Below are 14,513 nucleotides of genomic sequence, written 5' to 3'. Positions count from 1 at the left end.
GCATTTAAAAACTTTCAGTATCTTTTGTTAACTCTCTCCTGAAGAACAGAAGGATGTAAAGCCAGACTGCCAATCTCCAATCTTGGTGCTGGATCTGTTTGTCTCTCTGTCTCTCTTCCTGCCTGCCATTCGGAGATATGGAAGATTCTTTTTCAGGGAGAATTCAAGATATGGCTGACAGTCACCCTTCATTATATCCCTGGATATTCTGGTCTCTTCAATGCAGCACCACTTTTTCTTTGTAAAACAAATCTATCTTGTCAGTTTTCTCCTTTGACTATAGGAATTGGGCCCATGTTACACAGCCTGGCTTCAATTAATCTTTCTAGATTCCCTTTTGGTTAGCATCCCACACTCTAGCTCCCCAAGTCTTCTCTTATAGTGAAGCGGTTTATATTTTTACACACGTGTGAGCCTCCAGACACCCTTACTTTCTCATTCCACAGGTTTCTAAGTGTCCTCTGTGCTCACATCTCTAATGTTCCCTCCTTTGTACACTTGGCTCCCTGGGTACAAAGGCAGCTCTCAGTGAATGAAGTGGACTGCTTCAGAAGCAATGCAAGGGTTTTGAGACACAGGGTGTGGGATCACTATTCAACCTATTTCCTTCTTAAAAAGTAACCAATTTGTAAAAAAATGCCATGAAACTAAGTTTGGAAAGATTCCTACTTATTTCCTACTTCACTTGACTTTAGGAAAAAACAAAACCAAACCAATTTCTTCCTTTGAGCAGAAATATAAATGGAAATGGGTGCTTTCGTCTTTAATGGAAATGCCACGAAAGAATTTAAGTTTATATGCAATGTTAGCAAAATGTGAACATTTAACCATTTTTTTCTCAATCAGAGGCAGTGATTTGATGGATTTTCAAATATATATGTAAATGCAAAGGAGAAACTATTAGAAAAATCGGTAACTTCCCAAATTGGAGAAAATCCTATAAAAATTATTGGTATTTAAAGTCTTATTTTTCCTCTTTAGGAAAAAAGCAAAGTGTTATCACTTACTCTCAATTGATCTAGATATTAAGATTTTGAGATTTTAGAGACATTAAGGTTTTAAATCTTACATTTTAAAACACTATCAATTTAATCTAGTGGTGTTCATACACTTTTGACCACTATGCACAGTAAGACAATCTTGCTGGGTATGGTGGTGAACACTTATCATTTCAACTACTCAGAAAGCCGAGGCAGGAAGTTTGAGGTCAGGCTGGGCAATTTAAGGAGACCCTGTCTCAAGACAAAAAATAAAAAGGGACAGGGATGTGACTCAGTGGTAGAGTGCCTAGTATATGCAAGTTCCTGGAGTTAATACCTAGTATTAAAAAAAAGATATCTAAAAAAAAAAACCCAAAGACATACAATTTCATTGAACCTAGAAATACCTACCCTTTCTTAGCATGATGCATTCTGATATTTTCTCTTCCATTTTATATGCTGGTTGTGACCCATTAATTGGATTCATTAACCCCCAACAGATGATAAACTACAGTGTGAAAATCATTTATCTACAGGGACCTGATAACCAATGTAGAATCCCTTTCATAGGCTACCTGACAGAAGACCAGAAAACTCTTTCACGATGCTTCTACTTTTCCTGGAGCATCCACTGTGGGAGAGCTCCCCTCAGAAACTGGAAATTACTTTCCATAATCTTCAAGAATTGATACCAGTGCATCCTCTCTCCCTCCTGCACTCTCTGCCTCTCTAAGGCTTTTAGTAAGCCACTGCTCTGTGTCAGAAATTGCACTGTGTAGCAGATACAGAGACAGAACCAAACTTGGTTTTCCCAGGAAGTTTTACTCTACTTTAGGTGTCTGCACTTTAGGCGTTTACATGAGAAGGCCAAGGGTTGTATGTTTTCTCTCAGATGTGGAAGCTAGAGAGGTAAAGGAAAAGAAAGGTGGTAAGGGGATCACATGAAAATCCAAGGAAGATCAGTAGAGGAAAGGGACCAGGGAGAGAGAGGAGAGGAGGAAAGGGAGAAATACTGGGGAGTGATATTGGCCAGTCATTCTTATATTGACTGCATGCACAAATATGTAACATCATATCCCACTGTTATGTCCAACTGTAATGTACCAGTAGAAATATGGGAGAAACTGGGGGCTGTGGCACATGCCTGTTATCCCAGCAGCTCCTGAGGCTGAGGCAGGAGGAATACAAGTTCAAAGTCAGGTTCAGCAAAAGCAAGGCACTAAGCAACTCAGTGAGACCCTGTCTCTAAATAAAACATAGAATACGGCTGGGGATGTGACTCAGTGGTTGAGTGCCCCTGAGTTCAATTCCTGGTTACCCACTCCCCCAATAAAAAATAAATATGGAAGTAAAAAAGAAAAAAAAGGAGTATATAGCTGAGTACTAGTTTGCTAAACATTATAGAGAAAGTCTCATTTTTGTAAAAAACTTAAGTATATAGAACTTCCACTGTCCTCGAATGGATTTTCTCCCACAGTTTCTTCATTATCTACACAATATTTTTGGAGGCCATTCTTCTTCCTTAAAAATGGAAGTATAATTTACATACGGTGAAATATACACTCTAAAGGGCCAGCTGGATCAATTTTGACAAAGGCATATACTTGTATACCTTAACTAGAAAGAAACAATACTCCCTCACCCCAAAATTTCTGTCATACTTCTTCCTAATCAATATCCCCATTTCTACTCTACACTAGAAAATAAACATTGATCTAATTTTTGCTATGGAAGAATAATTTTATAAGATCATTCTTTCATGATTTCTGTGGCCCAAAACTCAACCTCTACTCATACCCTTAGCCAAAGAGACTTAAATTCATCTGCATCCTTCTTAAAATTGGTTGTTGGCAATGTGATGTTAGTGCTGATGTAGTTGAAATAATCAGGAAAACCAATATGATGTCAAAATGTCAGAGAATCTCATACATAACTCTGTTGACTCATGGAATTTGAAGTCAAGTAAAACTCCTAGGTCTGAAATGAATTGTTATAAAACTATTGCTTCTTTTTTTGCATTTGTAATATTTTAATTTGGACCTCAGTTTAGAATTTTACGTTTTTTGCTGTTGCAGTTTAATATTGTTGGCTTTGCTCATAGTGTTAAGTATTCAGTTGATTTCAATTTTGTAATTAACACATTTTAAACTATTCCTTTCTACTTTGTGTCATCTGCCAATTTGAATATCACACCTTTTATATCTTCATCAAAATCTTGATGGAAATCTAGACGAGGATTTGATGAACAAGAGTCCTAGGATATTGACCTAATTCTGGTATCCTACAGAGTCATCTGTTAACCTAACTTTGGGAGTAACTCTGCTTAACCATTCTGTCGTATAGTTTCTTCTTTGTTTTGTCTCCAGTGGTATGGTAGTGATTATGTATTTTCAAGGCATATGCTTTTGTGTAGATTACATTTTCTTTTCTGTCTACATTCACATTTTAAGTGATCACATTGAGTACCATCGCTTGAAAGACATCAAAATGCTGATAGGTCTAAATTTATTGTTCCAGTTTGGACTTCTATCATGAACTCAGAATAATAAATCAAACAGCCCACCTGACATTTCCATCTGGGACTCTTAACAGTCACCTCAAATGAACAAGTCTATCTTAGTCTGTTTGTGTTGCTATAACAAAATACCATATACTGTATAGTTGATAAATAATAGAACTTTGTTTGTCATAGTTTTGACAGCTGAGAAGTCCAATGTCAAGGTGTCAGCAGGCTTGTTGTCTGCTGAAGGCTGCTCTCTCTTCCATGGTGGAATTTGTCACTATGTCCTCTGGAGGGGAGAATGTGGTGCACTCATATGGCAGAAAAGCATACCTTTAACCTTGAGCCTTTTTTTTTTTTTTTTGCCAAGGATTGAAACCAGGTACACTTAACCACTAAGTCACATCCCCAGCCATTTTTTTTGGGGGGGAGGGGTGGGGAGGTACCCGAGATTGAACTCAGGGGCATTCAACCACTGAGCTACACCCCCAGCCCTATTTTGTATTTTATTTTTTGAACTCATGTTTTTCCTGCCTCAGGCACTTGAGCTGCTGGGATTACAGGTTTGTGCCACCATGCCTGGCCCCCTATTTAGAGGCAGGGTCTCCTTGAGTTGCTAGAGCCTTGATAAGTTGCAAAAGCTGCCTTTGAACTCACGATCCTCTTGCCTCAGCCTCCCAAACTGCTGGGATTACAGGTCTGCACTGCCTTGCCTGATTTAACCTTGAGCCTTTTCATAAGGGTGCTAATCGCTGAAGGCACACTCCTTATGACTTCACCACCACCCTAAGGCCATATGACGTTTGGAAGACCATTGCTCTGGGGATCGAATTTCAACAGAAATTTTGGAAAGGACATTATTCAGACCCTAACAAGGTTGTTTTCTATCCACCTCAGCCTATACTTACTCTAAAATTTCCTATTTTGAAAGTAATATCTTTGTTCTTCCTGTTCCTTGGAGTCCCCCTGGGTCCTTTCTTGTTTCTAACTGTGTTTATACCAACAAACAGCAAGAACTGCAGGCTCTTTGGAACACAACTAATATTCGGCCCCTTCTCAGTGATGAGTCTACTACCCCAGGTCCCATCACTGTCATCTCTTCTGTAGGTAGTTACAATGACTTCCATTTGATCTCTTTGCCTTCCACACCTGCTTCTTGAGGTCCCCAGCCAGCAGGAAAATTACCCTTTTGAAACTAGTGTCATATTATTTTCTGCTCAAGATCCTCAGTGCCTTGAAAGTCAGAGTACAGTCTATCCAAAATCTACAATGCAGCTCCCAGGCCCTCCATGAACTTGACCCCTTCCACATCCTCCCATTTAGTACTTCTCTCAGGCTTCTCTTGCTTTCCATCATCCTAACTTGGCTTTGGCCCTTCTGGTTTCCTTGCCTTGTTCCTAGCTTAGAGTTCCTCTTGTCCATTCTCCTGTGCTATTCCCCTGCCCCGGCCCTTTCTCTCCTTTCCATATCTGCACATGTCACTCCTTTGCCTCCTTCAGTCCTCTATTCAAATCCTCAAAAGCATTTCATCCCAGATGCCTTTCCTGAGTATTACCACCCTCATCTTCCTTAACCTGTTTAATTTTGTTCATGGCATTATCACCTCCTCATGTAATATATTATTTTGCATTCTCTTTTTTTCTGAAATTATATATATATATATATATATATATATATATATATATATATATATATATATATATAATTTATATATGTTTTCAACTGTTGTATGCCCACTGGCTAAAATGGTGACTAGAACAGAGTAGGAACTTAGTAAATATTTCTTGAATGAGCTAATTGAATAGATGAATCAGGGAATGCCACACACACAGATTTAAATCTAAGGAGAAATAAATTTATATGTAATATAATACGTGAAGAAAGGAAACAACAATGGTGAGTGCTGCAGTCTGGCTGGGCACAAATAACCGTGAGGTCGAGCCACTTGTAGATTCAAGCAGGAACGAACTTTATTTTCGAACTCACTTCGAATGCCACCCACGCGACCCTCGAGGAACTCCCCACGAGCTCAACCAACCCACGCCAACTCTCTAGGAACTCCGCGAGAACTCAAAAATAGCGGGCACCTGAGGCAGCAGGTGGCAAAATGCCAGGCACCATCTTGACCTGGCCGTGGCTCTCAACAGGTGAGGTGCTAAGCAACTCAGTGAGACCCTGTCTCTAAATAAAACACAAAATAGGCGGAGGATGTGGCTCAGTGATTGAGTGTCCTTGAGTTCAATCCCCCGTACCAAAAACAAAAAAAAAAAAGAGAGAGAGAAAAATTAAGACAAAAATTCTTCTTTTTTTTTTCCTTTCTTGAAAAATAAAAGTCTTTAAATTTAAATTTAAATTTGGCCATTTAAAAAGTCTAAATCCAAAGCATTTGTAACAGGAAACTAGATTAGACATGATTCTCTGTCAGGCCAATCTAGGCCTTCAGGCTGACAAAATGTTTCATAAACAAAAATGTCTATTCTTAATGTTTAGTATGCCCAAGGTTTAGAGCTAACCTGTAAAGGCCTGATTCTTATACATTTCCAAGGTATCTTCATAAATGGAAGGAGGTGCACATACTAGCAAAGACAGAACTGTAGAGTATAATTATATTTAAATTAATGCAAGAAAAGTCTGAAGAACTCTTCTTCTTTGACACCAATTAGAAGAGAGAGGCTTCTAAAGAGTAAGTCGTCTGTTGGGGAGAGACCTGTAATTTATTTGATTCTCATAAATTCTCCAAGTTATTTTGACTTTGTTAAAACATAAGGAAAACAATCATAAATACCATTTAAAGCAAGAGCTTAGACATTGCAGGGAAACTGATACGGTACCTTTATATTAATTGTAAAGCACTTGCCTTGAACAATTCTACTTTGCTGATGATGCTGAAGTTCATATCAATGGCGAGGGATAACTGCATTGTACCCGGCAGAGTCTCAAGCAAATCAGACTCATCTTTGTAAAGATAAACACATTGACCCATTAAACAGAAAAATTAATGAAAGTACAAGTAGAAAATTTAAAAAATAAAGAAAATAAAATGCAAAGTTTTATAGATAAATGCATGTATCACATTCTATATTTTCATTATATCTATTGGACCTATGTACCTAACACAACACGACTATTATGCTCATGGGAGGAAAGAGGTATTTTACAATGGATGACATATTGAATAATCCCCAAACTTTGTGTTTGCTGAAATCGTAGATATGAAGTTTAATGATCATGAGACAAAGGCTAGTGTACAAGCTGAGCTGGGAAAAGGATGAAGCTCTTGTTTTCTGCTTCTATTATTTGCAGGCTAATGTCTCAGGGATGGCAGATAATAATGAGCGCCAGGTGGTGTTTGAATGTGTACAGAGCTCTGTCATACCCATTATCGTATTTGACCCTTATGACAACCCTAAGGGTAAGTGTTCTCATTCCTACTTTGCAGAAAGAAGAAAAACAAAAAGAACTGAAACCCACAGAGGCTGTAAGTGACTTGCTGGATTGAGCATAATTAATAGGTAGGCTCAGCTGGGAATGGAAACTGAAGAAGAAATGTGCTAAGTGAGTAAATTCAAATTATTGTTATTTACTTGCTTATTAACTCAATAAAGAATGTGAATACATTATAGATTTTTCTACACACGAATTAGATGATGGGCCTTCAGGCTGACAAAATGTTTCATAAACAAAAATGTCTATTCTTAATGTTTACTATGCCCAAGGTTTATGAGAACTGATTATTTTGATGTTTCTTTATATTTATTTAGAAAGAGAAAAATAGCTATATTATATCCCTATGTTGATGTCAGTATAGATTCTAAATCTGAGCATCTTCTGCATAAAACATAGTTTCTAGTTTCTGAGGGCTGTTTGTATCTAGTTACCTCTGAAGCCAAGGCTCTGGATCAGTATCTGAAGCTGCTAAAAGGGACAATGGAAGAGACATTGCTCCTTCTCTTGCTTCTTTCCCACTTGAAATACCCTCAGAAATATCTGTAGATGCTCAAGAGAAAGGCATGTTCCTGGTCACTCAGAAAGAGGTTCCAAACATGAGGCTCGACTCTCTTAAGAGTGGCAGAAAGGTGAAAAGTTCCTGCTCCCAATAACCAATGGGTCCTTTCTCCTCTTAGGCACATTTGTGATTTGGGAATCTCATTTTTGCACTGGAGTCAGTAGCTTTATTATTATATTTTTGACTTCTCAGTGGCATCAATTCTTATCTTTATAGAAAAACTAAAAATTGAATTTGATTATTGTCAATCAGCATATTATCTTCATCTTATTTTATTACCCTTTAATATACATTAAAAGGGTAATATCACAGAAATATAAAAGGGTGATATCACAGAAAAAGCTAGGGTTTGGAGAATAGAAACAGATCTGAGTTCCAGTTGGCCACTTCTTGGCTGTGTCCTTGGCCAAATTTCTTGGTTAGTGCCTCTGCTGTTTCCCTGTCTCTTAAAAGGGGTTGATAACAATTTTCCTGATTTTCTTTTTTGGTGATATGAGGCAAAATGTGTAATTCTTAGCTTCCAGTAGGCACTGAATAAAATGCAAGCATTCTCTTTCAAGATTTGCCTTACCAACAAGATAGGGGTCCATATTTAAGAAAAGAAAAAAAATTCCATGACACTAAATTAATGCTTTAAAGATCATTTAATTGCTTTTCAATCTTGTGTTTAAATCCAATTCATCTCTCCTTCTACCTTACCTCATTTTTATTATATGACAAGGTTTGCAGGAATTTACTCAGAAATTTGTCATGCTTACCCAGCATTCTTTGAGAGTCCCATGTATATTCAAACCAAGTCCGAACTCGAGTCTGCACAATTTGAGGAATGGAGTAAGTGTTCATGTAGGCAGTGGTGTTATCCATGCTGGCACGGAAGTTGTTTTGATTGGCTGTAGCTGCCCCGATTACATCTCTCATCTAAAACAACAAACATAGTCACTCCACACCCAGTAGAGGAACTGTTGGAGTTACTAAAACTCCAGTTGATTAAGTGTTCATATACATTTTCTTCTGATGACCTGACTTGATTTGAGACACACTAGATATTGGGTGCTAACTTCATCCATTTCCATAAAATTTTGGGAAAATCACATCCTCTCTCTGACCAAAGAGGACAATAGTAAGACCTGTCATCTTAACCATCCATGTGAGATTTTTGAGAGGATTCTGTCACATAATGCATGTGACTGAAACAATAAATGTGATGGATTCAAATTAAAAAGCTTTTTCTCAGCAAAGGAAACAATAATGTGAGGAGAGAGCCTACAGATTGGGAGAAAATCTTTACCACATGCACCTCTGATAAAGCATTAATGTCTAGGATATATAAAGAACTGAAAAAACTTAACACCTTAAAAAAAAAACAACAAATAACCCAATCAATAAATGGGCTCAGGAACTGAACAGACACTTCATAGAAGGAGAAATACAATTGATCAACAAATATATGAAAAGTGTTCAACATCTCTAGCAATTAGAGAAATGCAAATCAAAACTACTCTAAGATTTCATCTTACTCCTATCAGAATGGCAATCACCAAGAATACAGACAACAATAAATGTTGGTGAGGATGTGGTGAAAAAAGTACACTCATTCATTGCTGGTGGGATTGCAAATTGGTGCAACCACTATGGAAAGCAGTATGGAGATTCCTCAGAAAATGGGGAATGGAATCTACCATTTGACCCAGCTATCCCACTCCTTGGTTTATACCCAAAGGACTTAAAATCAGCGTACTATAGTGACACAGTCACATCAATGTTTATAGCAGCTCAATTCACAATAGCTAGATTATGGAACAAACCTAAGTGTCCGTCAATAGATGAATGTATGAAGAAAATGTGGTGTATATATACTTAATGAAACATTAATCAGCTTTAAAGAAGAGTAAAATTATGGCATTTACCAGTAAATGGTTGGAGTTGGAGAATATCATGCTAAGTGAAATAAGCCAGTTCCACAAAACCAAAGGCTGAATGTTTTCTCTAATATGCAAATGCTAATTCACAGTAAGGCATGGGGTTGGGGGGGGGTGAAGGGGATGGGGGGCACTATGGAAGAATAGTGTTACCTTAGATTAGGTAGAGGGAGGTGATGGGAGGGGAGGGGAGCGAATGTGGGGATAGGAAATATAGTAGAATGAAACAGACATTATTACTGTATGTATATATGTGACTGCATGACCAATATGATTCTGCAACATGTATAATCAGAAAAATGAGAAATGATATCCCAACTATGTATCAAAGTGCACAAATGCTTTCTACTGTCATGTATAACTAATTAAAACAAACAAAAAGAATCCTCTTTGTGTACTTGTATATTGCTATGAAATGTTAGTTGATATTTAAAAAATCATACAGCTTGTGTGTATACAAGGAACGTGCAATGGAAATTAGCAATTATCTGACAGAATGGCTAGTCCATTTGGGTCAGTCTTACTTTGAAAGCATCCTTCATAGATTATCCATGTAGATGGCTATGTAGACTCAATTCATCATGGAATTGCAACCTTTGTACTTCCCTTTGTGTTGTTTAGACAGATAAAAATCAAATCTCATTATGCTTTAGGCATAGTATTCAGCAGAAGTTGAAATGTGCTAAAATTACTGAAGCATCATCTACTGCTGTGACAATACTTAAGGAACTGTCAGGTTTTAGTTCTTGGATGTTTATAACTCAGCCATAAAAATCCACTCTAGGTTAAAAGCTGATCTTTAAGGTCTCAGCACAAAAAAAGATATATTGCTCAACTCTTCCTCTCGCATAGAAGGAAGCAAGTGGTTGTAAATTTGCTTTGACTGTGGGTTTATAACAGGGAAGAAAACCAGGGCCTCACTTTCACACTAAGACTTTGCTCATTCATTCTAGTAGCTGCTGAGCATTTAATGTTTACAAAAAAAAAAAAAATCCTACTCATTCTTTGAATTCTAGCTCAAATGATGCCTTCGTCAGTTTCCAGTTTTAAGAGTCAATAAGGTCTTCTACTTCTCAAAAATGTCTGGGAGTTCATAACCCACTTGAATCAAAGTGTGAAATATGATATATCAAGAACTATGTAATGTTTTGAACAACCAACAATAAAAATTAAAAAAAAATGTTTATTGAGGAGCCAGGTAGATTATCCAACTGTGTCCATCTTTCTGAGTCTCTTACTTCTCAATGACTCTTCCAAATATTTTTTTCATAATCTCAATTTCTAGATCTCAGTTTTCCATGCATTTCTTTGTAGATGGAAAACATCATGTAATTACCTAAGGATGGAAGACTTGGAATATTAAGGATTGTAGGGATTGAGTTGTGAGATTTAATAGGGTGTTAGTTGGGAAGTCAGGACTGTTTAAGACATTTCTTATTCCTTTTTTTCCCCCTTCTGCCCCCCTCCCCCACCTCCTTCCCTAGCTTTTTTTTTCTTTGTGGTGCTGGGGATTGAACCCAGGACCTCATGCATGCTAGGCAAGTGTTTTACCACTGAGCTACAAAAACACTGATTGGGTGTTGAGGGCCCACAAATTTGTAGTGAATGGAATCTGAGTGTTTTGTGTGGTATTCTTCAACAATGTTGGGTTTTGCTGGTGTAGGAGTTAAAGAAGTCTTGTTGTATTCCATGATGGGTCCCAGCCTAGGGAAACACTTGAGGATAGGAGAGTTAGAAAATCTCAGGCTCTATAAGTTGCATCAGGGAATAGAATATTGTGGTTAAAAAGTAATGATTAGTTTCAGGGTTTAGTCACTGATATGACTATCTGTGGGAATTTGAGTAAATTTAGATTTTGTCTCAAGCTCTTTTACTTTGTTTCTAAGTATTTTTATTCAAGATGAGAGTTTAAGGTACAAATCTATACCTCCAAGTTTAATCTTTCTCTTGTGCTCTGGTGCAATATATTCAATGACTTGATATTTTCTTCTGTTCCTGTTGGAACCTCGAATTCAATTTAAAGACAGGCATGGTATGGTGTGGTATATAAAACAACACTTTTTTACTTTCATTTGCTTAAGAATCATGTGAAATTCTTGTTAAAATGCACGTTCTGACTCAGTAGGTCTGAAGCAGGACCTGAGTTCTGAATTTTTCAAGTGCTGCTGCTGCTGCTTTTCCAAAGGCTACACTTAGAGCAGCAAGAGAATTGAACTGGTACCAGATAGACATTGTTTCTTAGTCTTGTTGTGAAAACTGCCTTGGACTTGGTAAGTGCTCAATATGTGTTAGATTTTAAAATTATTATATATGCCTCTATCATATACCTGTATGATTACATGTATGAATTACGGGGTGCATCTTAAAAATCTTTAAATTGGAGTTTCTACCTCTGTAAAACAGGGAAAACAATGAATAGGATATGACTACCTCATATTGATTTTATGAAAAATTATGAAATGTGATTTTTGCTATTTATATTCAAGTTGATTTAAATTTTCTCTCCAACCAGCTTCATATTTCAACCACTAATACAATTTCTCCAGCCACTAAGATTATGATATTTTATACTTACAGTTGTTTTTATTTTTGTGGTGCTGGGGATTGAACCAGGACCTTGTGCAAGCACTCTACCAACTGAGCTATATCTCCAGCCCTATACTTATAGTTTTTAACTGCTTTATATCTAACTTCCAGTACCTAAATATTTTCTTTTTTTTTTAAAGAGAGAGCGAGAGCGAGAGAGAGAGAGAGAAAATTTTTTTAATATTTATTTTTTACTTTTCGGCGGACACAACATCTTTGTTTGTATGTGGTGTTGAGGATCGAACCCGGGCCACACACATGCCAGGCGAGCGCGCTACGACTTGAGCCACATCTCCAGCCCCCTAAATATTTTCTTAATGGAGTTTCCTTTACAACCTCTCTCTCCAGGCCATTGATGTGTCTAGGCTGGAATTGCCGTACCTCTGTGTATCTGCATTAAACATATTTTAATTCTCCGTATTTTAATATGCTGCTGTCTGGGGCCTTGCTTGCACCTCCCAGGGTTAGTTAATTCCCAGAGATAGTGATCACCTCTACCAAGAGTGTCTCATATGCAAAGTAACTGAACCAGATCCCATTTTTCCAACTGTCTCACACTTAGGTCTCTACCCACAGTCCCATTCAACAGTGCTGGATACCAGATAAATAGAGACAGTCCTACACCTCAGAGCATGTGGAAATTATTCAAACAAGCCAACACTAACCCTGCTTATCCTGCCTCTCCTGTTCCCCAGCTGTGCTTTCCCATTTTGTTCATCCTCCCCACCATGGTATGACGGGCTCCCTCCTCCTGAGCCCTATGAGTATAACCAACTACCATATACCATAAATTGTGAGTCTTACCATAACTAAATAATAATAAAACCTCTGTTTTAAAGTAGTATCCCAATTTCCAATTCATTATATTTTAACTGGCTTTCCTTGAATCTTTGTTCAAAATCATCTCTTGGGGCAGGGGATGTGACTCAAGCGGTAGCGCACTCACCTGGCATCCGTGCGGCCCGGGTTCTATCCTCAGCACCACATACAAACAAAGATGTTGTGTCCGCTGAAAACTAAAAAATAAATATTAAAAAAATTCTCTCTCTCTCTCTCTCTCTCTCTCAAAAAAAAAAAAAAATCATCTCTTGTCTGGCTTCTATTGCCTTCAAGATAAGAGTTCAACGTCTTTAACATCCGGAGCCCTTAAAATATCTTATCTTTACATATAGCTCTTAGTTACACGTGTTCTCTCCAGTTGTTCTGGAACTGTTTCCATTTTCTTGAAGTTGTCTCACGTTTTATCATCTTTTCCTGCACTCTCTCTGTGACATCTTTTCCACACACTGTTTCTGATCAATTGAACTACCTGTTTATGCTTACTACCTGGTTTTTGAAGATGCTTCAGATGCATCCTACTCCACAAAACCTCCTGGGAAGCTTCCTTTTTTTCTGAACTGATAGCTCCCAAACTCCTCTGGAGCTTGCTGTGTATAGCAGAACGTGGACATTGACGAGTAAGTTTTCACTGCTTTTGAATAGTGTCAGATATCATAATGAATAATTTTTTGATTGCTAAATTTTGTTAAAGAATGAGTTTCAGTCATACTACTGTGAGCATGGTGAGTGGGAACCAAGAGTTTCTCTAGTTGGAGTAATCATTTTGTGATGTAATCTAACCTAGTGCCCATGCCTCGACATGGCTTTATTTTTGCTTTTTAGCATGTGATATATAAAGGATCTTCTGAGGAAGTAAAAGTTCTAAAGATGCTCTGCTGTTGAACTTTTCATTAATGGTGATTCTGGGAATTCACAGAGATTTTGGTCTCTTTCAACTTGTAATGTATCTATTTATGCACTTGTTTTATTTTCTTACTATTTTGTAATCTCTTGAGAAGAGGGACAGAATGCCATAGCAAACATCGGTAAAACAATGATTTATTAGTTATTTAAGATGTATTTTTTAGTTTGTAGTTTAATTGGGTTGATTTTAACCCAATGATTTTATGATAACATTTGAATTTTAAGGAAATAAGAAAGCTTTAAGGAAGCTTCAAGTAAGAAGTTGACAAAGAAGTATCTTTTCTTGAAAAATGGACTTTTATGGTAGCTCTTCTGATGGATCTAATGGTTTAGAACTGAAACTGCTTCTATTTTCTTGAAGTTGTCTCATGCTTTATCATTTTTTCCCCACACTGTCTCTGTGACATCTTTTCCACATACTGTTTCTGATCAGTTGAAATACCTGTCTATGTTTACTGAATACTACCTGTTTGTTGAAGATGTTTCAAATGCATCCTGCTCCATAAACCTCCCAGGAAGCTTCTCTTTTCTGAACTGATAGCTTCCAAACTTCGTTGGAATATAGCAGACCCTGGACATTCATGGATGTATTGTGTGAGTTGACCCAATCACGTCCCCCTCCATGTCATTAAGATAGATGAAAGTTAGTGAAAGAAGTAGAGGAGTTAGAAGAGGAGGAGAAGGCAAAGAATAACCACTAGATAAATTTTAATCTTTCCTCCATAAAATTTGTAAACACTTATTAACCTTTCAAAAATAAAAACACTATGTATTTAGGT

General features: G+C 37.4%; 1 protein-coding gene across 1 annotated transcript in view; it reads right to left on the bottom strand.

The window, feature by feature from the left end:
* Cngb3 (cyclic nucleotide gated channel subunit beta 3) overlaps positions 1-14,513 on the bottom strand; it is a 137,978-nt gene that overhangs the window by 37,805 nt on the left and 85,660 nt on the right. Inside the window, exons 12-13 of the mRNA XM_077801165.1 lie at positions 8,245-8,404; positions 6,338-6,435 (exon numbers count right to left, since the gene is read on the bottom strand). Of these exons, the coding sequence (XP_077657291.1) occupies positions 6,338-6,435; positions 8,245-8,404 (258 nt within the window). The remainder of the gene's footprint in view (positions 1-6,337; positions 6,436-8,244; positions 8,405-14,513) is intronic.

The sequence above is a fragment of the Urocitellus parryii genome, chromosome 7, assembly GCF_045843805.1.
Source record: "Urocitellus parryii isolate mUroPar1 chromosome 7, mUroPar1.hap1, whole genome shotgun sequence".
Taxonomy (NCBI): domain Eukaryota; kingdom Metazoa; phylum Chordata; class Mammalia; order Rodentia; family Sciuridae; genus Urocitellus; species Urocitellus parryii.
Note: the sequence above shows the minus strand (reverse complement) of the source record. Positions and strands in the feature narration are given on the sequence as shown.